A 19922-nucleotide genomic window follows, 5' to 3' on the forward strand; every position below is an offset into this window, starting at 1 on the left:
GTGAGATCTAAAACCTGCAGGACACTGGCTCTCGAGTTCGACACCCCTTTTGTAGAGCATCTGTGCCTGCAGAGGGTGCCATCACTGCAGGGCCTGCCAGCATACAGTGCCATGCATCCTATATTTGACTCATTGTCTTGAACAAAAGACTCCCGCTTCCTGCCACTGGTATGTCAGGTTGCTGGGCAGAATTTGATTAATTTTTCCAACATGTGTATTTTGATTATTGTGTGTTTTCATTTATTTCATTATCTAATTTCACTTTAAATGCATTGCCTTAGTTCAGTCATGAAATATTTGATTTGGTAAAATTATAATGAAGGCAGGATTGTGAAAAAGACTGAAAACTAGATATGACATTGATTCAGTTTGCATAGTAAAAATACAATACTTAATTTATTTAGCTGAAGACAGGGCCAACACACAATTACTGAGCTACTAGTTTAACATTTTTAACACATCCTTTAAGAGTATAGTAACCAGAGTGCAAAAGTGATGATTAATGCCAGAATCAAACATTGTTTTATTTAAATTAAAGCATTCTTTGAGAATCATGAGTTACATGGACCACAATCACAATATTGCCTACTGTAGCCACACAGTTTAGCCTGTGCTTAACACCTTTAATGAACATGAACGTATTTATTTTCACAGTCATCTGAAACTATGAATTAATTGGATAACCTCAGGAACACTTCATGTACATGTGGCAGGATGAATGTTATTCCTTGGTTCAACCCACTTTCAGCCTGGCGCATTAGGGGGCGCTAGTATAAATAGTGGCCATCTGAGCATTCCTGGATCGCTTACCTGTGATCTCCTTTTTGGTCACCTGACTTCCCTTTGGTGTTGCAGAAATCATTCTGAAGCCTCCATCGCGGCTGGTCATAGCTGTAGAAGCCTCCTATGAGCCACTCTGCTCATGTTTCATGACGCGCTTTACTCGGAAGTGTGGGCCTTAGTTTTACGCAACGCCACGCTAAGTGAAGTGCTGCTGCTTTGCTTTGCTTTGCTTTTACCGTCTGTTCCCGTTGCGAGGTTTCTGTTCCTGCTGCTGCCAGCTTTTTAAAGTGGACGTCGGCGTGGACAGCGGCCATATGCATGCCGGTTATGAGAGTCAGCTGGCGTACATGTTAATTGACCGGATGATTAACTTATAGTCGGGCAGACGGCAAGTTGGAGCAATACGGCGATTCCGTTTGCTCCTGATTTTAAAGTTTTATCTAGATTGTATGTTGTTTTTCTGTTGTTTTGATTTGTAGTTTTGATTTTTGTTACGTCACTGGTGGGAGGCCCTTTTTCTAGCTGCAGATCACCAGTGTGGTCCTGCAGTTGGGTTATCCCCCAGTGCTACATATTATTTTTGTTGTAATATATTAACATTTCTTTGTTTCTTTTATTCAGATGCGGAGTGCCGACGTGGAGGAGACTAGGGTGCCTTGGTGGTGGGATCCTTTGAGTGTACACACCTGCCTTGTTTAGTTTATTAGTGTGAGTGTGTGATTTTGTGTTGCACTTGTGTCTTGGTGTGTTTTCTTTTTTTGAGTTTGTGCGTGGCATCCCTGCCCCTCCACTGGTAAGCCTCAGCTCTGAATACCTTTTTAAGCATATTTGTACATGGATATTTATGATTGTGTTTTTATACAGTGTTTTAAATAATTATTAATAAATTGTCAACTTGTTTTATCATTGAACCTCGTCTCTGTACTGAGTATAACAAACCTAACTGCCTTCTTGGTGATTAGTGTTACTTCCAGTATTCTCTGGGTGAAATTCCCAGAGTGGCGTTGTCTTTTAAACTGTGAAGAGCATTTACTTTATTCTCACCTCGTGCTGCCACATACACATCTTATTAACATGTAGCAAAGATGAGGACATGAAGATGTGTGCAGGCGATTTGGTGGTTTTGGAGGATAACCACTGCATGCTATCAGCTTCTAGTTCACTAGGCTGTTTGTGTGCCCGTGGTGTCACAGAAACATATTCCTCATCACATGTCTGTTGATTCTAAACTGCTACTTTGTTGAGCACCAGGCTTATGTCTATTATGTCACTGTGCAGGAGAAAAGGCAAAATCAGTGGGCCTCCCTGCTACTGCAGGAGGTGGTCCGCTTGCCTCCACCCCAGAGAGAAGGGTTACATCTCCTGGGTCTAGGTGCGGCTTGCCCCTCTGAGGGCGGGGGTACCTGGACCTGGGATATAGAGTATGTTTGGGGAGTGCGACTGTCTGTGCAGTGTCTATTTGTGTCTGTCTACACGTTGGGTGAGTGCCGAGTATTTGGTTGTGCATATGGGGTGGGAATGCACGTCTGTGTCCGCGTGTGCCTGTTCGTCTGTGTCTATATGTCAGGTTGGGTCTTAGACTCAACCTCTCTGGGTACATCTCAGGCCCTCTAAAGTACGGAGGCCTATCTCCCCTCACCACACTCCCTGCCGGTGGCTGATGCCCTCAGACGTTGGTGTGTTGGTGGTCCTTGTCGTCTGGGGCTGGGCGCTCATGTATGTACCGGCTCACTCCTGGTGGCCGATTGGCGGGGCCGGGCGCCTGTGGCCCGGCTGGGCTCCTTCCGGGGGGTGGGATGCCCTCAGGCCTCTGGCCTCTGGGCCTGAAGCTCGGTCCTCTCTGGCACAGCTGGCTGCCGGCAGAGCCCGCGGGCACACCACTGCAACCCCTTCTGGCCTCTGCTCCATAGCTGCGGGGTGACCTCTCCTTTGGGGTTCTACTCAGCTCTTCCCAGGAGGGTGGCACGGTTCCCCCCCCCCCCCCCCCCCCCCTTTGGTGGTCCTCCTCGGGTCCTTGTACTCTGGGGCCTCTGGATATCTGGGGCCTGGATCTCCTCCATACCTGCTTCATACCCTGGTGGACGGGGCTATGGCTCCCCACACTCCCTAGCAGATCGTTACATGGAGAAACCTTCGGAATACAAGCATGCTGATCCACACAGGTATGCACACAGGTGTACACACGGGTATTCACAGACGCGGACTACAGCTTTCTTGGCTGCTGCCTCAAAGCACATTGTGCGCTGTCTATCTTGCGTGCTGCACAATATCGTTTATTATTTAGTATCTACTGTTATCTACTTCTAGCTAGTTTATTGTGATGGTGCTGTTTTTATTTATTATGTTGCTCTTTGTTGTTTGCTTTCTCTTCTGTTTTTTTTCTCCATACAGGTGACCCAGGTGTTTTGTTTGTTTTTCTTTTTTCTTTTTTTCTTTCTTTTTCTTTCTTCCCCCCCTTCTCACCGTCTCTTCTCCCCTTTGGTTTTCTTTCTCTCCCTCTCTTTCTTTCATTCTTTCTCCCTGTCCTATCCCCCAGTCATCTCTGTCCCGTTTGCAGCAACTGAAAATAAAATAAATTCATAATTATAATACAGATCAATCAAATGGACCAATATGGCAAGGCCATGATGATCCACTTGGTAAAATAAATCCGCTTGGCATCTTTCTTGGCCTCAAGACAACAATTCTGATGGCTAAAGATCCAAACGGGACACAAAAGAAAAAAGGGGAAAAAAATAGTCAACAGGAAAAACCAAGGTGCAAAATAACTGCCCATGAACTGAGAAAAGTCAAGCGTGCAGCTGCCAAGATGCCACTTGCCACCAGTTTGGCCATATTTCAGAGCTGCAACATCACTGGAGTGTCCAAAAGCACAACGTGTGCAATACTCAGAGACATGGCCAAGGTAAGAAAGGCTGAAAGACGACCACCACTGAACAAGACACAAGCTGAAACGTCAAGACTGGGCCAAGAAATATCTCAAGACTGATTTTTCTAAGGTTTATGGACTGATGAAATGAGAGTGAGTCTTGATGGGCCAGATGGATGGGCCCGTGGCTGGATTGGTAAAGGGCAGAGAGCTCCAGTCCGACTCAGACGCCAGCAAGGTGGAGGTGGAGTACTGGTTTGGGCTGGTATCATCAAAGATGAGCTTATGGGGCCTTTTCGGGTTGAGGATGGAGTCAAGCTCAACTCCCAGTCCTACTGCCAGTTTCTGGAAGACACCTTCTTCAAGCAGTGGTACAGGAAGAAGTCTGCATCCTTCAAGAAAAACATGATTTCCATGCAGGACAATGCTCCATCACACGCGTCCAAGTACTCCACAGCGTGGCTGGCAAGAAAGGGTATAAAAGAAGAAAAACTAATGACATGGCCTCCTTGTTCACCTGATCTGAACCCCATTGAGAACCTGTGGTCCATCATCAAATGTGAGATTTACAAGGAGGGACAACAGTACACCTCTCTGAACAGTGTCTGGGAGGCTGTGGTTGCTGCTGCACGCAATGTTGATGGTGAACAGATCAAAACACTGACAGAATCCATGGATGGCAGGCTTTTGAGTGTCCTTGCAAAGAAAGGTGGCTATATTGGTCGCTGATTTGTTTTTGTTTTGTTTTTGAATGTCAGAAACGTATATTTGTGAATGTGGAGATGTTATATTGGTTTCACTGGTAAAAATAAATAATTGAAATGGGTATATATTTGTTTTTTGTTAAGTTGCCTAATAATTATGCACAGTAATAGTCACCTGCACACACAGATATCCCCCTAAAATAGCTCAAACTAAAAACAAACTAAAAACTACTTCCAAAAACATTCAGCTTTGATATTAATGAGTTTTTTGGGTTCACTGAGAACATGGTTGTTGTTCAATAATAAAATTATTCCTCAAAAATACAACTTGCCTAATAATTCTGCACTCCCTGTAGTAAAAGAGACTTTAGTCTGTGGCTTACATGTTATTATGTTATTAAGTAAGCGAACGCTGTAACAAGGACTGATACAGTTTAAATGTCCGAACTCTGAATTAGTGTGGTCTCCATTCTGCTTGTTGGATTGGAGTTAAAGTCATGAGAAAAACATGGTCAGGGCTCTGTAATTTAAGTAAACAATGGCAGGGGAACTTCTGCAGACACAGGTAGGGCCCCAGCTGAAATGTGCTGATTTTAGCAATAATAGGCTGCTATTCTGTAACTGTGTAGTAACCTTTGGCCTAAATCAGAGGCTTGATGCAATCTTTCAGCAATATTGCCATGGTAACATTTCTGCATAACCTGTTTCTGCAAAATATCATTCAATAGTTAAACACAGAAACTGTGTATGTGTTAGCATGAATTTACTTTATTTACAATACAAACATAAGCGTAGATATATTGAGACCAATAAAAAGACTGCTGTTTTGAAAGCAGTAGTCTTTTTATTGGTCTTAATTTGTCTTTAGAAAGGATTAATCAAGGAGGATATGTAGACTAAAGTAGATGTCAGTGCATAGAATACCATCACTGTGCATTAGATTTACAGGTACTTCACTCTATAGACTAATGCTAATTCATAAGAAAAACACACAGTTATCAAAAATTTCTGGTTCTTTTTCATTGGCGTCTGACAGCACACAGCTTCTGAGGTGAAGGAGAGAGTGTGAAGCCCACAACTGGTGTCAGGTCCAGTTCATCCTCTGAAACTCCAGGAGGGGGCGTGAATCGAAAGTGCTGAAGGAGAGACGTGAAGAACAGGAAGATCTCCATTCTGGCCAGACCTTCTCCGAGACACACCCTGCGCCCTGCAAGGACAGAGGTGAAAATAGTCTTAGGCAAGCGTAACATATTTGTTTATTTGGGTTTTTTTTAATGGCACCTGCAGAAAATGGCATGAAGGCATCTCTCCTGACAAATTTACCCTCCTGATCAAGGAAATGAGAAGGGGTAAAAGTAAACGGGTTCTCCCATTCACTCTCATCGTATAGGACTGAAGTGAGAAGGGAAAATACAGTAGTTCCCTGTAGCAGAAGTAAAGCATAATGTTCAAAATGTAAGTTAATATATAACAAAGAAAGAAAAACAAATTTGTGTTCACTGGAATAAATGTTAGCAGCAAACCTCTTTGATAAAATAGCCATGAAGGGAAACATCTCTGCTGGTTCTGTGAGGAATAGCCATGGGAACAAGGTTGCAAAGTCTTTGTGACTCATGGATAACAGCATCAGTGTACGGCAGGTTCTTTCTGTCCTCGACACAAACTTGTCAACTTCCAACCACCCTGTTCAGCTCTTCCAGAACCTGGTCTGCATGTAAATGAAATATAAATCAAATTTAACAATATGTGACCTTTTTTTAAGTTCATGTAAATTGAAACAAGCCTGGCGAGGAATTTCTGCACCTTGGATATGAGGGTACTTGGCCATGTACAGCAGACACCACTGAAGTGTATTTCCTGTGGTATCGGTTCCAGCTGCAAACAGATTTATCACACTGTAGAGCAGGTTATCATCATGATAGTGTGAATCCTTGATTTCAGACTTCTAGCACGACATATGGAGAAGAGTAAATGCCGTTAATGAACAACATTAACAGTATAGGACTGGAGTGACCGCTGATACCTCACCTCCAGTTTTTGCCTATGAATCAGAAACGCATCAACAAAGCATCTGCACATCTCAGGGTTGAAAGTCTCTTTAAGGTTTCCTATGATCCTTTTCATCTCCGCCTTGTTGTCTTGAATATTTTTCATCAAATCCCTCCAGTCTTTAAGAAATGGACCCAGCCACGGAACTATGTTGTATATCTGTTAGAGTGACCAATACAAATAAATTATAGCCAGAAAACATAACTATGAAAATCATGAGCCCCAGTTGAGCCTCATTTACTTATTATTGTTTGAACATGGGTTTCAAATTTTGACATATTCATCCTGATGCTGATAATCTTGGAATATTTGCCATTTTCGTTATGTTTGAAGAGGTGTAATGATGCTTTTCTACACATTGTTGTGCTATTAATTGAACATGTTTGTCTTGTTAACATTTAAATGAATTCATTAGACAAATAAGGAAAATCTTACAATTTCTAATTTCAGAAGAGATGTATATCTGTACTGATTTTCCATGTCAGCATTAAATTATATAAGTACCAGAAGGGAAGCTGAGCCCGTCAGACGGATGGACTCATTGTCTCTTTCCACCATAGCTTGGAAGACAGGATCTTTGTATTCAAACCTCTTTCCAAACATTATAGCTGATATAATGTTTGAAGCAGCATAAACTAGTGTCTGCCTATTGTTGAAGGCTTTCCCTGTAATAAAAAATAGTTCGAAATAATTAGATATAAAATATATAATGAACTGCCACACATTATAAATACCTCAGTTTAGGCTCACTTTGAGATAATGTAGCATTAATGTCATACTGGCTGTTCTGACTCAGTGTTAAGGTTACTTTTTTTTTTTTTCAACTAAAGTAGGATTATTGTGAAGTGTTAGACATCATAACCCAAAAATGTAAATGTATTGTTAGTTGAGCAAAATAATGTTAATATCCACTCACTGACCATTTTATTGGGCACACCTGTTCAACTGCTTGTCAACACAACAATCTCACTGTCATTTAAGCATGTAGACATGGTCAAGAAGACCTGCTGAGGTTCAAAATGAGCATCAGAATGAGGATGAAGGATGACGTTTTTACTCTGATTTTCCAGCAAAATCTACTCAAGGGTTTACAAAAAAATTGTCAAAAAAAAGAAAATATCCAGCAAACAACAGTTCTCAAACTGCTAAGAGGTGGGCAATGGTAACTCACAAAGCCACGTGTTGCAAACAAGGTATGCAGAAGAGCATCTCTGAATGCACAACATGTTGAACATTGAAGCAGATGGGCTAACAGCGAGAGATGGGCACACAAGGTGTCACTCCTGTCAGATAAGAACAGGAAAGTAAGGCTACAGATTGCACAGACAGTTTGAGTACAGTTCCCTGTACTCAAATGCTCTTCACAGTCAACAGATCAAAGTCCAATAGAGAGTGCCTTTGGGATGTAGTGGGATGTGGGATTTAAATCCACAATGTGAAGCTGGCAAATCTACAACAGTGAACCGTTAATGACCAAAATCTGTGAAATGTTTCCAGCACCTTGTTGAATCTGTGCCATGATGAGTTAAACCACTTCTGAGCCCAAAATCGTCTCTAACCCAGTACGAGCATAGTGTACCTAATGAAATGGCCATGGGTATATTTATATTCCTCTCTGCTAAGGTTACTAAGTATTTTGTTTATTGAGTCACTTGTTTAACCAATGTGATTTTGTTTGAACTTGTCAAATTGTTCAGTAGAGCTCATGTTACCTTGATGCTGTTTAAATTCTTGGATCAGATAGTGACATTCATCAATGATTTTTCCCTCACTAATCCTCTTGCCCATTCCAAAATCTTTCAGGGTACTTAAAGCAAAGCGCCTCATTTCCTTCCACGAGTCACCATTGGAAAATAGTATTCCTGGAAGCAGATAAAACTGTCTTTTTAACAAGAAGAAAATGAGAAAATAAATAAAGTCACTAACTCAAAGAGGATTTTCTTACCATGTCTTTTGTTAAAGTCATAGAAGACGGGCGTGACTTCTCTGTTTCCAAACTCTTCAGCATGGTTTACTAGAGCCTCTTTGACTGCCCTGTAACCTGCTATGACTATGACCTTCTTTAGTCCAAAGTAGACTGTAAACACTGGTCCATATGTTTTAGACAGCTGAACAGAAATCATGTGCACATAGGTGAGATTCATAATCCGAAACAACAATGACAAAATTGTATTGTCTAAGTTTGTTTTTTTTTGAAGTTTCTCACATCAAAGAGAGATTTGTCGAGCCTCTTGGGATCGACCTGCAGCAGGTTACCGAGCAGAAGAAAAGGTCTGGGTCCTGGAGGCTCTCTCCTTTCTTTAGAGCTGAAGCTGGATAAAAGAATCTGAATGATCAACAGGCCAATGATGACCCCCAAAAGCAAAACGGAAGTGGAGGACTTAAAAAGCTCTTCAAGCATGATCCTGGAAGCTTCCTTTTCTGCTTTTCAGAAATAAACACTTTCACAAGTGTTCTAACACTGAGTGTAAAGCACTCCCCACTGAAACGCCAGGCAGCAAGTCGGCATGTCAGAACAAGAATTTCCTGTTTTGCAAATTTTGCCCCACACTTATGGAGTGCCAGGACTGCCATAATGAATTAATTAAATACACCATTAAATAATTAATTAAATGTGGCAATAATTAATTAAAATTGGAATTAATTAATTAAATAAATAGTTATGACACATGTAATTAATTAATTATTGACACATTTAATTAATTATTTATGTATTTCACATTTTAATTAATTATTGACACATTTAATTAATTATTTAATGATATATTTATTTATTTCATTTTGGCAGTCCTGGCGCCTGGCTCTCATCTTGAAATAATTTTATCTGTCAGCCTCACCCATCAAACTCAGGGGGCGGGGTTAACGCTGCCCATGCAGCTTCTCTAACATTTGATTGGTTGCCGTGCAAAGTAAGTCAAAACAGGTCGATCCTAGATAATCGATTGCTTGTGTAGACTTGGGGCAGCCAGGTATCCCAGAATGCAGATCAAATCACAAGCAGCAATGGTGGTGGTGTAGTTTTAAAATACCCCGTTTTTCTGTCACCAGCTACACTTTTAACAGTGTTTTAGCCGCGACTGTCGCGACGTATGTCTGGTCAGGTTGTCAACATAGAACATGTTTGCAAAAGTGCTCAGATGTTTTCAGAGATTTCACTAGCTCTGCTAACAGTTAGCATGCAGAGTGCACCCAGGGGGTTACGTTAACCGGTTTGTTTACATATTCCACTCTCCGTGTTCCACATGTTGCATTCGCAGATTCTCATTTTCACCGAACGATCGTCTCTTTCCGCCTGGTCTTGTGTCTCTGTGCTTCTGTAACATAAAGAACGAGCTGACATTTTTCTCACGAAGCAGCGATCAGCTCAACAGACCCTCAGTTTACCTGCATGCATCCTCCTCCTCATCTGTCAGCTGTTTAACACCTGCTGCTAATTCAAGAAACACGCCTAGTTACCTGGTGATAGTCACAGTTTAACTGGGCAGCCGGTGCTCGATATAAAGCAATGTCAGCGCATTTTTCTGCACAAGATAAGTAAATATAGTGTTTTCCCCGAGCGCAGAGCTGCTGGAGCTCGTTTCCTTACAGAGCACTTTATAGGCGAACAGCTTTATCAGCGGCTGATGTCCAATCACCGGCACACAGCTTTGAAACCTCAGCTGAGTTTTAGCTCTCAGTGGTTAAACGCTGGACTTCATTCACTCAGGTTCTGTCTGTCGGGTCACGTTTACTTCGCTGTTTTATTTACAACTGAGCAAATCGGTTTGGCTGAGGTTAAAGTTACGTTTCATAACTGCATAGTTTCACAGACGTTTAATGGTTCACTGGCACATGTGTTAGACTGAACTATCATCTAAATATCATCTGTTTTTTAATAGTTATTCAACTGTATTCTAAGCACCAGCTGTCTGTTAGAATGTGATTTTTTTCTCTCTCTCTGTTGGCAGAGGTATAAAAATGCGCAGGAAAATCTGATGTGCATGGCGAACTTCACCGACGATATTTAGGGAGGAATAATCACACATCAAACATAAATGAACCATTTGTCTGTCTCCATAATTGAGAGCATTTTCTCTTCTTATGTCAACACTCTCTCCCTCTTGTTTTTTTTTTTTTTTTTTTTTTTTTTTTGCTTTTTCGGTCATGTTATGTTTACCTGTCAAAGGCTTGTTACAAACTATGAAACACATCGTGCAGACTTCTGGATGTTAGAAGAAAACTAATACTGCTCATGAATGAGACTAAAGGCAGGAAGGTGTCCTTTAAAACTAAACATGTTAATAGGACCTCCCTATTTATATCATAGTTTATGATATAGCACATGTATTTCAGTAATAGCCTACTGATTTCAGTGTAGTGGTGAACAGTCGCACAGCTCACGTAGGTGTTATCTGTGATACTCCTTAACTATAATTTATCCAAGTTAACTTCAGTTAACCATTCAGACAGTTCTTTTGCAATGAAAAACATAAACACCCATGCTGCCGGGAGGTTTCCTCAGTGCCAGCTGTTAACATTATAGCTGCTTATGCAGTAACCATGGTAACCACGGACTCTGAGCGGCTGGATCGACGGAGGTCAGACAACAATTTTACATGTATGATCTTAAAACAGGACACAGCCACTATACAGTGGGGCAAAAAAGTATTTAGTCAGCCACCGATTGTGCAAGTTCCCCCACTTAAAATGATGACAGAGGTCAGTAATTTGCACCAGAGGTACACTTCAACTGTGAGAGACAGAATGTGAAAAAAAAATAAATCCATGAATCCACATGGTAGGATTTGTAAAGAATTTATTCGTAAATCAGGGTGGAAAATAAGTATTTGGTCAATGACAAAAATACAACTCAATACTTTGTAACATAACCTTTGTTGGCAATAACAGAGGTCAAACGTTTACTATAGGTCTTTACCAGGTTTGCACACACAGTAGCTGGTATTTTGGCCCATTCCTCCATGCAGATCTTCTCGAGAGCAGTGATGTTTTGGGGCTGTCGCCGAGCAACACGGACTTTCAACTCCCGCCTCAGATTTTCTATGGGGTTGAGGTCTGGAGACTGGCTAGGCCACTCCAGGACTTTCAAATGCTTCTTACGGAGCCACTCCTTTGTTGCCCGGGCGGTGTGTTTTGGATCATTGTCATGTTGGAAGACCCAGCCTCGTTTCATCTTCAAAGTTCTCACTGATGGAAGGAGGTTTTGGCTCAAAATCTCACGATACATGGCCCCATTCATTCTGTCCTTAACACGGATCAGTCGTCCTGTCCCCTTGGCAGAAAAACAGCCCCATAGCATGATGTTTCCACCCCCATGCTTCACAGTAGGTATGGTGTTCTTGGGATGCAACTCAGTATTCTTCCTCCTCCAAACACGACGAGTTGAGTTTATACCAAAAAGTTCTACTTTGGTTTCATCTGACCACATGACATTCTCCCAATCCTCTGCTGTATCATCCATGTGCTCTCTGGCAAACTTCAGACGGGCCTGGACGTGCACTGGCTTCAGCAGCGGAACACGTCTGGCACTGCGGGATTTGATTCCCTGCCGTTGTAGTGTGTTACTGATGGTGACCTTTGTTACTTTGGTCCCAGCTCTCTGCAGGTCATTCACCAGGTCCCCCCGTGTGGTTCTGGGATCTTTGCTCACCGTTCCCATGATCATTTTGACCCCACGGGATGAGATCTTGCGTGGAGCCCCAGATCGAGGGAGATTATCAGTGGTCTTGTATGTCTTCCATTTTCTGATGATTGCTCCCACAGTTGATTTTTTCACACCAAGCTGCTTGCCTATTGTAGATTCACTCTTCCCAGTCTGGTGCAGGTCTACAATACTTTTCCTGGTGTCCTTCGAAAGCTCTTTGGTCTTGGCCATGGCGGAGTTTGGAGTCTGACTGTTTGAGGCTGTGGACAGGTGTCTTTTATACAGATGATGAGTTCAAACAGGTGCCATTCATACAGGTAACGAGTGGGGGACAGAAAAGCTTCTTACAGAAGACGTTACAGGTCTGTGAGAGCCAGAGATTTTCCTTGTTTGAGGTGACCAAATACTTATTTTCCACCCTCATTTACGAATAAATTCTTTACAAATCCTACCATGTGGATTCATGGATTTTTTTTTTCACATTCTGTCTCTCACAGTTGAAGTGTACCTCTGGTGCAAATTACTGACCTCTGTCATCATTTTAAGTGGGGGAACTTGCACAATCGGTGGCTGACTAAATACTTTTTTGCCCCACTGTACGTGCTGGCCTCATATCAAATGTGAAGGCAGAGTGAGTCTATGTTTGACGTTTGTTTATATCTAATCTTCCTTTTCAAACATTTAAACAGCAGCGAGTCTGCAGCTGAGGGAATACAAACTCAAATTGTCGGAACAGGTTTGCTCGTTTCTTGGATTCATTTGGTGATTTATTAAATGTATAACTGTTATTCTAATCTGCTGCTGAGTCTCTTACACTTTTCTTTATGCTGTATATTTTCATGTCTCTGGAATAGTTGGCAGTTAGATAGTCAGCTGGGAAACTCTGTGTTAACTCATGGAGCTGAGGATATCGTGGACATGCTGACCTCGCTCCGTGGTGTACAGGGCCGTTTACCCTCATGATTAATATTCACAATAAAAATATTAGCCGAACATCATGAAGTCTGTATGTGTTTCATAGTGTCGAACAACCTTTGTACAGTTAAAGCCAGCAGTTACTACATGACGGAAACACCAACGTTATCTCTTTTATGCGTTTATACACAGGTCACGCTGATTACTGAACAAAAACCCAAAGATCAGATGTTAAACAGATTTATTTGCTCTCTCTCCTCCTTAAACATGTTTTTAATGTTAGTTATAATTCAGAATTGGCGACTGAAACACATAGGACACATAAGAACATCAGGAAATAAAACACCGATAAATATAACCTCAGTAAAAGAAGTCAGCGGGGGTTACTACAGCTGTGTACCGGGGCCTGCGCTTTGTCGGTGGGATTGCTTACGAGGCGAGCGGGTGTATCCCACGCTTTGCCGTGAGACTGGGCAGACATCTCCGAAATCATCGAAACACTTTTGCAAAGAGGCTGTATCTTGACAAACCGACCAGACACATGAAGATTAAACCACTACATTCTCGGCTAAAAAAATATTAAAACGGTATTTGGTGACACACAAACAGGGTTTTTCAAAGTTCAGTTCTGTTAGCTTCCACATGCCGGTTGTTGTGTGCTAGAAACAATGGCCACCAGGCCAAAGCAATGGTTTTGACTCGATCAGCGTCAACCCCGCCCCCTGAGTTTGATGGGTGAGGCTGACAGATAAAATTATTTCAAGATGAGAGCCAGGCGTCAGGACTGCCAAAACGAAATAAATAAATATATCATTAAATAATTAATTAAATGTGTCAATAATTAATTAAATGTGTCAATAATTAATTAAAATGTGAAATACATAAATAATTAATTAAATGTGTCAATAATTAATTAACTATTTATTTAATTAATTAATTCCAATTTTAATTAATTATTGCCACATTTAATTAATTATTTAATGGTGTATTTAATTAATTCATTATGGCAGTCCTGGCGTTCCATACACACTAACGCAGGTGACGTTACAGACTAGACCAAACTCACCAGTCACACTGTGAGTTATTATCAATCCATAGATCGCAAGGAAATTAATGGCACTCTTATTTGGATAAGCAAATCTTCTACCCTGTTTAACACAGCATCTACAAATAAATAGCTGGTAGAAGAAAAACTGTTCTAAAAATAGAATGATTTGGGGGTTTTTAACCATTTATTAACAAAATTGCAAATAGAGAAGAGGAAAAACTTAAACTTTTTAAACCTGTTCAAAAGAAAGTATAGGGTACCAAACTGTAAGTTAAATAGGTGTAAATTTTCTCCAGCGGTATTATCAAGCAAATGTTTCAATGGCAATAGGTAAAGTGTGTGTGTGTGTGTGTGTGTGTGTGTGTGTGTGTGTGTGTGTGTGTGTGTGTGTGTGTGTGTGTGTACGTGTTCCTGTCTAGCTATCTTTGTGAGGACCGAAATCTGCATTCTACTATACTTGTGAGAACCAACAATCACTTGTGAGGACACACTCACCGGTCCTCACAAGTTTGAAGCCCTTTTTGTTTCTCAAAAAGGCTAGGGAAACTATTATGTAAATGAAGATCCTCACTAAGATAGCTGAACGGGCTTGTGTGTGTGTGTGTGTGTTATCTTATGTGATGTGTTTTCAACATTTGTCCAAGATAAATTCAGAGACAGTAAAGGGTAATCTAAAAAAAAGAAGAAATGGAATGCACTTGTTTTGTCCGGATGTACTCATTTTAATGATTCATAGATTCAAAAGGGTGACAGGAAAGAAAACAACACAAAGAACACTCACAAGTGCTCTAATTGTATACCATGTCCCTTTTCAACATTAGAAATTTGATCTCTGCCTTTTCTTTATTTCAGCAGAGAATAAAAACTGGCTGGACTGAACGGTGTCGTGAGGAATTTTAATACCAGAAGTTTCACTTTATTTATTTATTTCAAGAGAATTCAACACCAACTCGACGTTTGTCTGGAATGATCTGCAAATGTAAAAGACGCATTTGTAAGTTTAGCCAAATCAATTTTTATCTTCATTTTGGCCTAATATCAGATATTTTATCTGATATTTTATACATTAAATTCTAGTTTGATGCCAAGAATTTGTAATTTTATTTTCCTGAAACATAGTTATTAATAGCCATTTACAAAATCATAATTCAAAAGTAGATTAAACACACTTTTTTCCATCTTTAATACTTAATACTTTAATACAACTCCAGGAACTCACTCTGCAGGTGGGGGAGATATAGGAGAGGTGGAGGACGAACTCAGCCTGGGTATCTATTGTTTTGTGTAGTCTGGAAGATGAGTGGATGACGGGGTGGGTGCAGTTTTCTCTGTGGTGGGGTTGGGTGGTGGGGCCGGGCGGCACTGCTGAACTGGGCCCCGGTCCGGATGGGCCTGGGCCCCCTTGCCCTGGTGGGTTGAAGAGTATGGGGGTGCCTACTGGTGTCAGCGAGGGAGCTGGCCCCTCCCTTCCTTCCCTCCCTATCTCCAGCTGCCTCCCTGAAGGAGGAGTTGGCCGTCTGATTGGGATCTGGAATGTGGGGAGTAGTAATACGATGGCACCTGTCCAAGATGGCGGCCAACCAAACCGGTTTGACAACCGGTTTGACCGGTTTCGTGCGTGTGCGCATGCGCGTTCAGTAATACGATGGCACTAGTCCAAGATGGCGGCCAACCAAACCGATTTGACCAGTTTCGTGTGTGTGCGCATGCGCGTTCAGGTGTGGAAATACCACAGGGGATCAGAGGGGTTATATGAGTTTATGTGTTTTTAACGGGGTTTTAATTCAATCAAACCATAGGGTTTTTAATTAAACTATTTTTATCACTTAGGTGTATCGCAACATTCAGTTATGCATGTGTTCTTAAAAGCAATTCTTTGTTTCTTGTTTCATTCTTGGCGGAGTGGAAGCTGTTTTGGTTCACAGTGCGCCTTAACAAAGAGGGTGTGCTCCAGTCAAAAGTGTTGGTAATAGTGTTTTAATCACACTAATTTTCTAAATCTGACAATGTCTCAGCTTGCAGTGAGGCATGCATTTTATTTTATAAATGGCACAAATGGGAATTTCTTCTGAATGGGTGATGTCAGCATGTTCACAAGCGTTTCATTTAATCAAACCCCTAGTTTTAATTTAACTAGTTTTTACACATCTACTGGGGTTTCTTTCCAGGGTTGATGCGATCATTTTATTTAAAAATCGGGATTTCAGAATGTTGAACTAAGAGTGAGACAAAGCCAGCCAGCTAGTTTTTAACACAGTAAATGTTACAAATAGCATTCAGTCCTTTAGAAAATAAATGCTATAAGCAGCCAGTATCGCTCTTTTCAAACTAATCGTCTTTTAAATACACTCATTTTGTGATTCCGGTGTCAACACCTTGCACCGATGCAAGCATTTTATTTAATTAAAAACGGATCAAACGGGCCATTTCTTCTGTAAGGGGTTTCATGGTTTCAGAGTAGTTTTTAACACAACAGATAGTCGCAAATAACATTCAGCAAACGCTACAGTGATACTTCTAAAACGCTGCACACAATGTCGTCTTTTCACCCAAAGCAGCCAGTATAGCTCTTTTCAAACTAATCGTCTTTAAATACACTCATTTTGTTGACAAAGCCAGCCAGCTAGTTTTTAACACAGTAAATGTCACAAATAGCATTCAGTCCTTTAGAAAATAAATGCTATAAGCAGCCAGTATCGCTCTTTTCAAACTAATCGTCTTTTAAATACACTCATTTTGTGATTCCGGTGTCACACCTTGCACCGATGCAAGCATTTTATTTATTTAAAAACGGATCAAACGGGCCATTTCTTCTGTAAGGGGTTTCATGGTTTCAGAGTAGTTTTTAACACAACAGATAGTCGCAAATAACATTCAGCCCTTTAGAAAATAAACGCTACAGTGATACTTCTAAAACCAGTCGCCCAGACCCGCTCCAACTTTTCAACAGCTGGCTAATTGTTTGAATTTGTTCAGGATTGTAAAAGCCCACCGTGGGTATCACTAGTTGAGAGTACCATGCGAACAAGGGCCCAGCCTATTGTTTAAAGTGGCCGGTATTGGCTCTTTTTGTAATTCCTCGACAAGGTAAATGGGGCAGGTGTACCAGTCGGGTGGCGACCCCGCCTATTGTCTGAAGTATCGGCTCCTTTGTAATTCCTTGAGAAGACAAAAGCCCTGAAGGGTCTCATTTAAATTGATTGGAGACATACCTTTTCTTTTTGGAAACACCCACCCTATATAAAAAAAACACGCTCAGAGCCCGAAACCCTGAGCCATTTACGCCTCAAGATTCGCTGCAGAGCACACCATTTTCTTTGCGATCATCAACACTAACATCGTTCTTTATAACATGGCCATCGTAAACGGTAAGTAAAACAAAACCTATTATTGGATTTTTAAAAAGTGTTATGTTAACATATTATAGGATATTCAAACTATTTTTTTTCCCTAAAACAAAAGCTTAATTTTTAGGAGTTCGGGAGAACGGCCCAGGGCCCTTTTCTTTAGAAACGGGCGCTTTTACAGCTGGAACTAGTCCTCTAACAGGCACAAGGTGTGTACAGCATTACTGGATTTTAAAACGTATGTATGTTTTAAACTAGCGATTGTTTTAAATTATGTAATAACGTTTTTGTTTGTTCCAGGGTTAACAAACTGAGCAGGAAAACATTCAGACACCGCGACCACAGAGCCCAACCTTACATCAGGTGTGTATACAACGGGATGTATAGTTGTGTATTATTTTTTCAAAAGAAAAAAAAATTAAAAAGAGGTTTAAACAATTACAAATGTTCTAAACTGACCGTTTTACACCTACAGAGCCACGCCAGAGAACCGGGTGTGTGGAGAAGCAGGACCATCCCGAATAACGCACACTACAAGGTAAGCATAGGCATATATAAATTAGATAAAAAGAGATAGAGAGGGAGACACGCTTATTCAGTTTGAAATGGGTACATGTATAAAATGTTTTAACACATGTCTATCTATCTTCACAGACTGCAGAACAGCACCCCTCCTCATAATGATCAGGACACCGTACGATTCCAGACGTTTTTGGAAGGACGATCTGATTTCCTCGTGTCAGCATTGTTCCCACATCATCATAATTAATGTTGTTCCAGGTTCAACATTGCAATTGACCAATCACCTTCTTGTGACGTCATTCCTTTGCGACTTCGAAATACCCGCCTTCGATTATTTCGAAATACAAGTGAAGAAGTGTGTGCTGAATCTATGAATCAAACTATCACCTGGAAACATAATTAACTGGTCCATAGCTGTGAAACTGGACATGAGTTCTTGATTCTATGGAGATTAACAGTAATCCAGAAATTTACAAATTTGTCCTGGTACATCGCGTAAATGTTGTCCCTGGGACATCGCGTAAATGTTGTCCCTGGGACATCGTGTAAATGTTGTCCCTGGGACATCGTGTAGATGTTGTTCCTGGGACATCGTGTAGATGTTGTCCCTGGGACATCGTGTAATTGTTGTCCCTGGGACATCGTGTAAATGTTGTCCCTGGGACATCGTGTAGATGTTGTCCCTGGGACATCGTGTGATAGCTTGTAAATAATGGAATGAAAATTATTGATTGTTCATCCCACTTCAGGATCACGCCCCACCTTCTGTTATTTTAAAACAAGACCGCCGTCTCATTCCTCCAAAACCTTTTTTTTTTTAATCTCAAAACAGCGAGAAGGATGGACTCTGCACCCCTGCGTCACACTGAGGAGGAGGACAGTTTACTTTGTGCTATAAAAACACAAACCTTAATCTTTGATCTTCCAATTTTATCTTTCTGTTCTGGTTTTATAGTCTCTGTTTATTGAGTCGTACTTTGGGAATCACCCTGTTGTGAGACAAGGGTACGCTGGGAGAGAATATGGCATTATACAAGCAGTGTGTTTTGGCTGTTTCTGTAGATCTAAGAAATACACCTGTTATTGGTTATGAAAAAGAGTTAGCTGTGGTGCAGGTTTAATTTATAATTGTTGCATGAACTGTTAAAGAATTAAAGACAGCTTTACACCGATAGTGCAGGCATTTTTTTTTTTACTTAAGTAAAAGTATAGCTGGTGTCAGAAATACTCAAGTAAAAGTTTGATAATGTATGGGCTCGGAAATGTGCTCAAAGTAAGAAAGTCAAAGTAGTAACCTAGCTGAATATTGCCCTGTAATAAAATAATGTTAGTAGGTGAGAGTACAAACTTAGTCTGGTGGTGAACAGGCACAAGAGGGTCAGAGGCACATTTGGCAGCCAGAGCCAGGGTTAGAGTTCAGAGACCCTGAGCCTGGTGGTTGGGCTAGCAACATGGTCTGGTGAAAGAGTCTAACATCCATGCATTACATGGTGTTGCGGCTGATAAAAAACAAAACAAACAAACAAACAAAAAGCCTATAAACTGACCCCTTGTTTAGAGGTGATTGTCAGTTTGCTGGGTTTTTTAGAGACGCTGAGAGTGAGAGAGATCATGTTCTACATTACTTTAAAAGTGATTTTCAGAGCTGTTGATGTATGAAACACTGTCCATAGAAACATGGATCAACTCTGTTTATGGCATTGAGTGTTAAATTGTGACAGTTTCAATAAAGTCTGCAAAATTCTTGCATTTATACTGGGGAGCTAGGAAAAGTTAGACCTTGGTTGTACTATTAAAAATCAGTTTCATAAAAAACCAATTAAACCGATATGAAGAAGAATGTGTTTGTAAAACTAGCGGTAAAGTATGGGAACTATAAGACAGACTGTTTCTGCTATCAAAACAGTTTGTGTTGTTAATCCTGAATGATTCTTGGTCACAACATTTTACTCCACACACATTTGGAAAATCGCATAGTTTGACAATAAATATCCCAGTAAAGACACTTCATTTCTTAAGAAATATGCAGAGGGAGTGATCTTTA

At 40.9% G+C, this 19922-nt stretch overlaps 1 protein-coding gene and 1 pseudogene across 3 annotated transcripts; one reads left to right on the forward strand and one right to left on the reverse strand.

The window, feature by feature from the left end:
- Nucleotides 1–5118: 5118 nt before the first annotated feature.
- On the reverse strand, nucleotides 5119–8904 carry LOC309704288 (cytochrome P450 2K1-like; annotated as a pseudogene). Its single transcript, XR_014280856.1, has 9 exons — nucleotides 8612–8904; nucleotides 8351–8513; nucleotides 8118–8267; nucleotides 6910–7070; nucleotides 6385–6564; nucleotides 6160–6301; nucleotides 5880–6064; nucleotides 5638–5779; nucleotides 5119–5563 (listed from the first exon to the last, which is right to left on the reverse strand). The product of XR_014280856.1 is annotated as a cytochrome P450 2K1-like (transcript).
- Nucleotides 8905–16228: 7324 nt separating this feature from the next.
- Nucleotides 16229–18373, forward strand: LOC309704299 (uncharacterized protein). Of its 2 annotated transcripts, none has more exons than XR_014276185.1 (5): nucleotides 16229–17377; nucleotides 17472–17565; nucleotides 17657–17719; nucleotides 17832–17894; nucleotides 18011–18373. XR_014276185.1 is itself a non-coding variant. In XM_082529367.1 (5 exons), exons 1-5 carry the CDS (start codon nucleotides 17362–17364, stop codon nucleotides 18123–18125), a joined length of 339 nt encoding a protein of 112 aa, XP_082385493.1. In that variant the 5' UTR covers nucleotides 16229–17361; the 3' UTR covers nucleotides 18126–18373. The 2 variants fall into 2 exon arrangements, 1 of the variants encoding a protein (XP_082385493.1); XM_082529367.1 differs by having other exon boundaries at nucleotides 17484–17565.
- The last annotated feature ends 1549 nt before the right edge of the window (nucleotides 18374–19922 follow it).

Source organism: Aulonocara stuartgranti (assembly GCF_965226115.1).
Source record: "Aulonocara stuartgranti genome assembly, chromosome: 4".
Classification (NCBI taxonomy): domain Eukaryota; kingdom Metazoa; phylum Chordata; class Actinopteri; order Cichliformes; family Cichlidae; genus Aulonocara; species Aulonocara stuartgranti.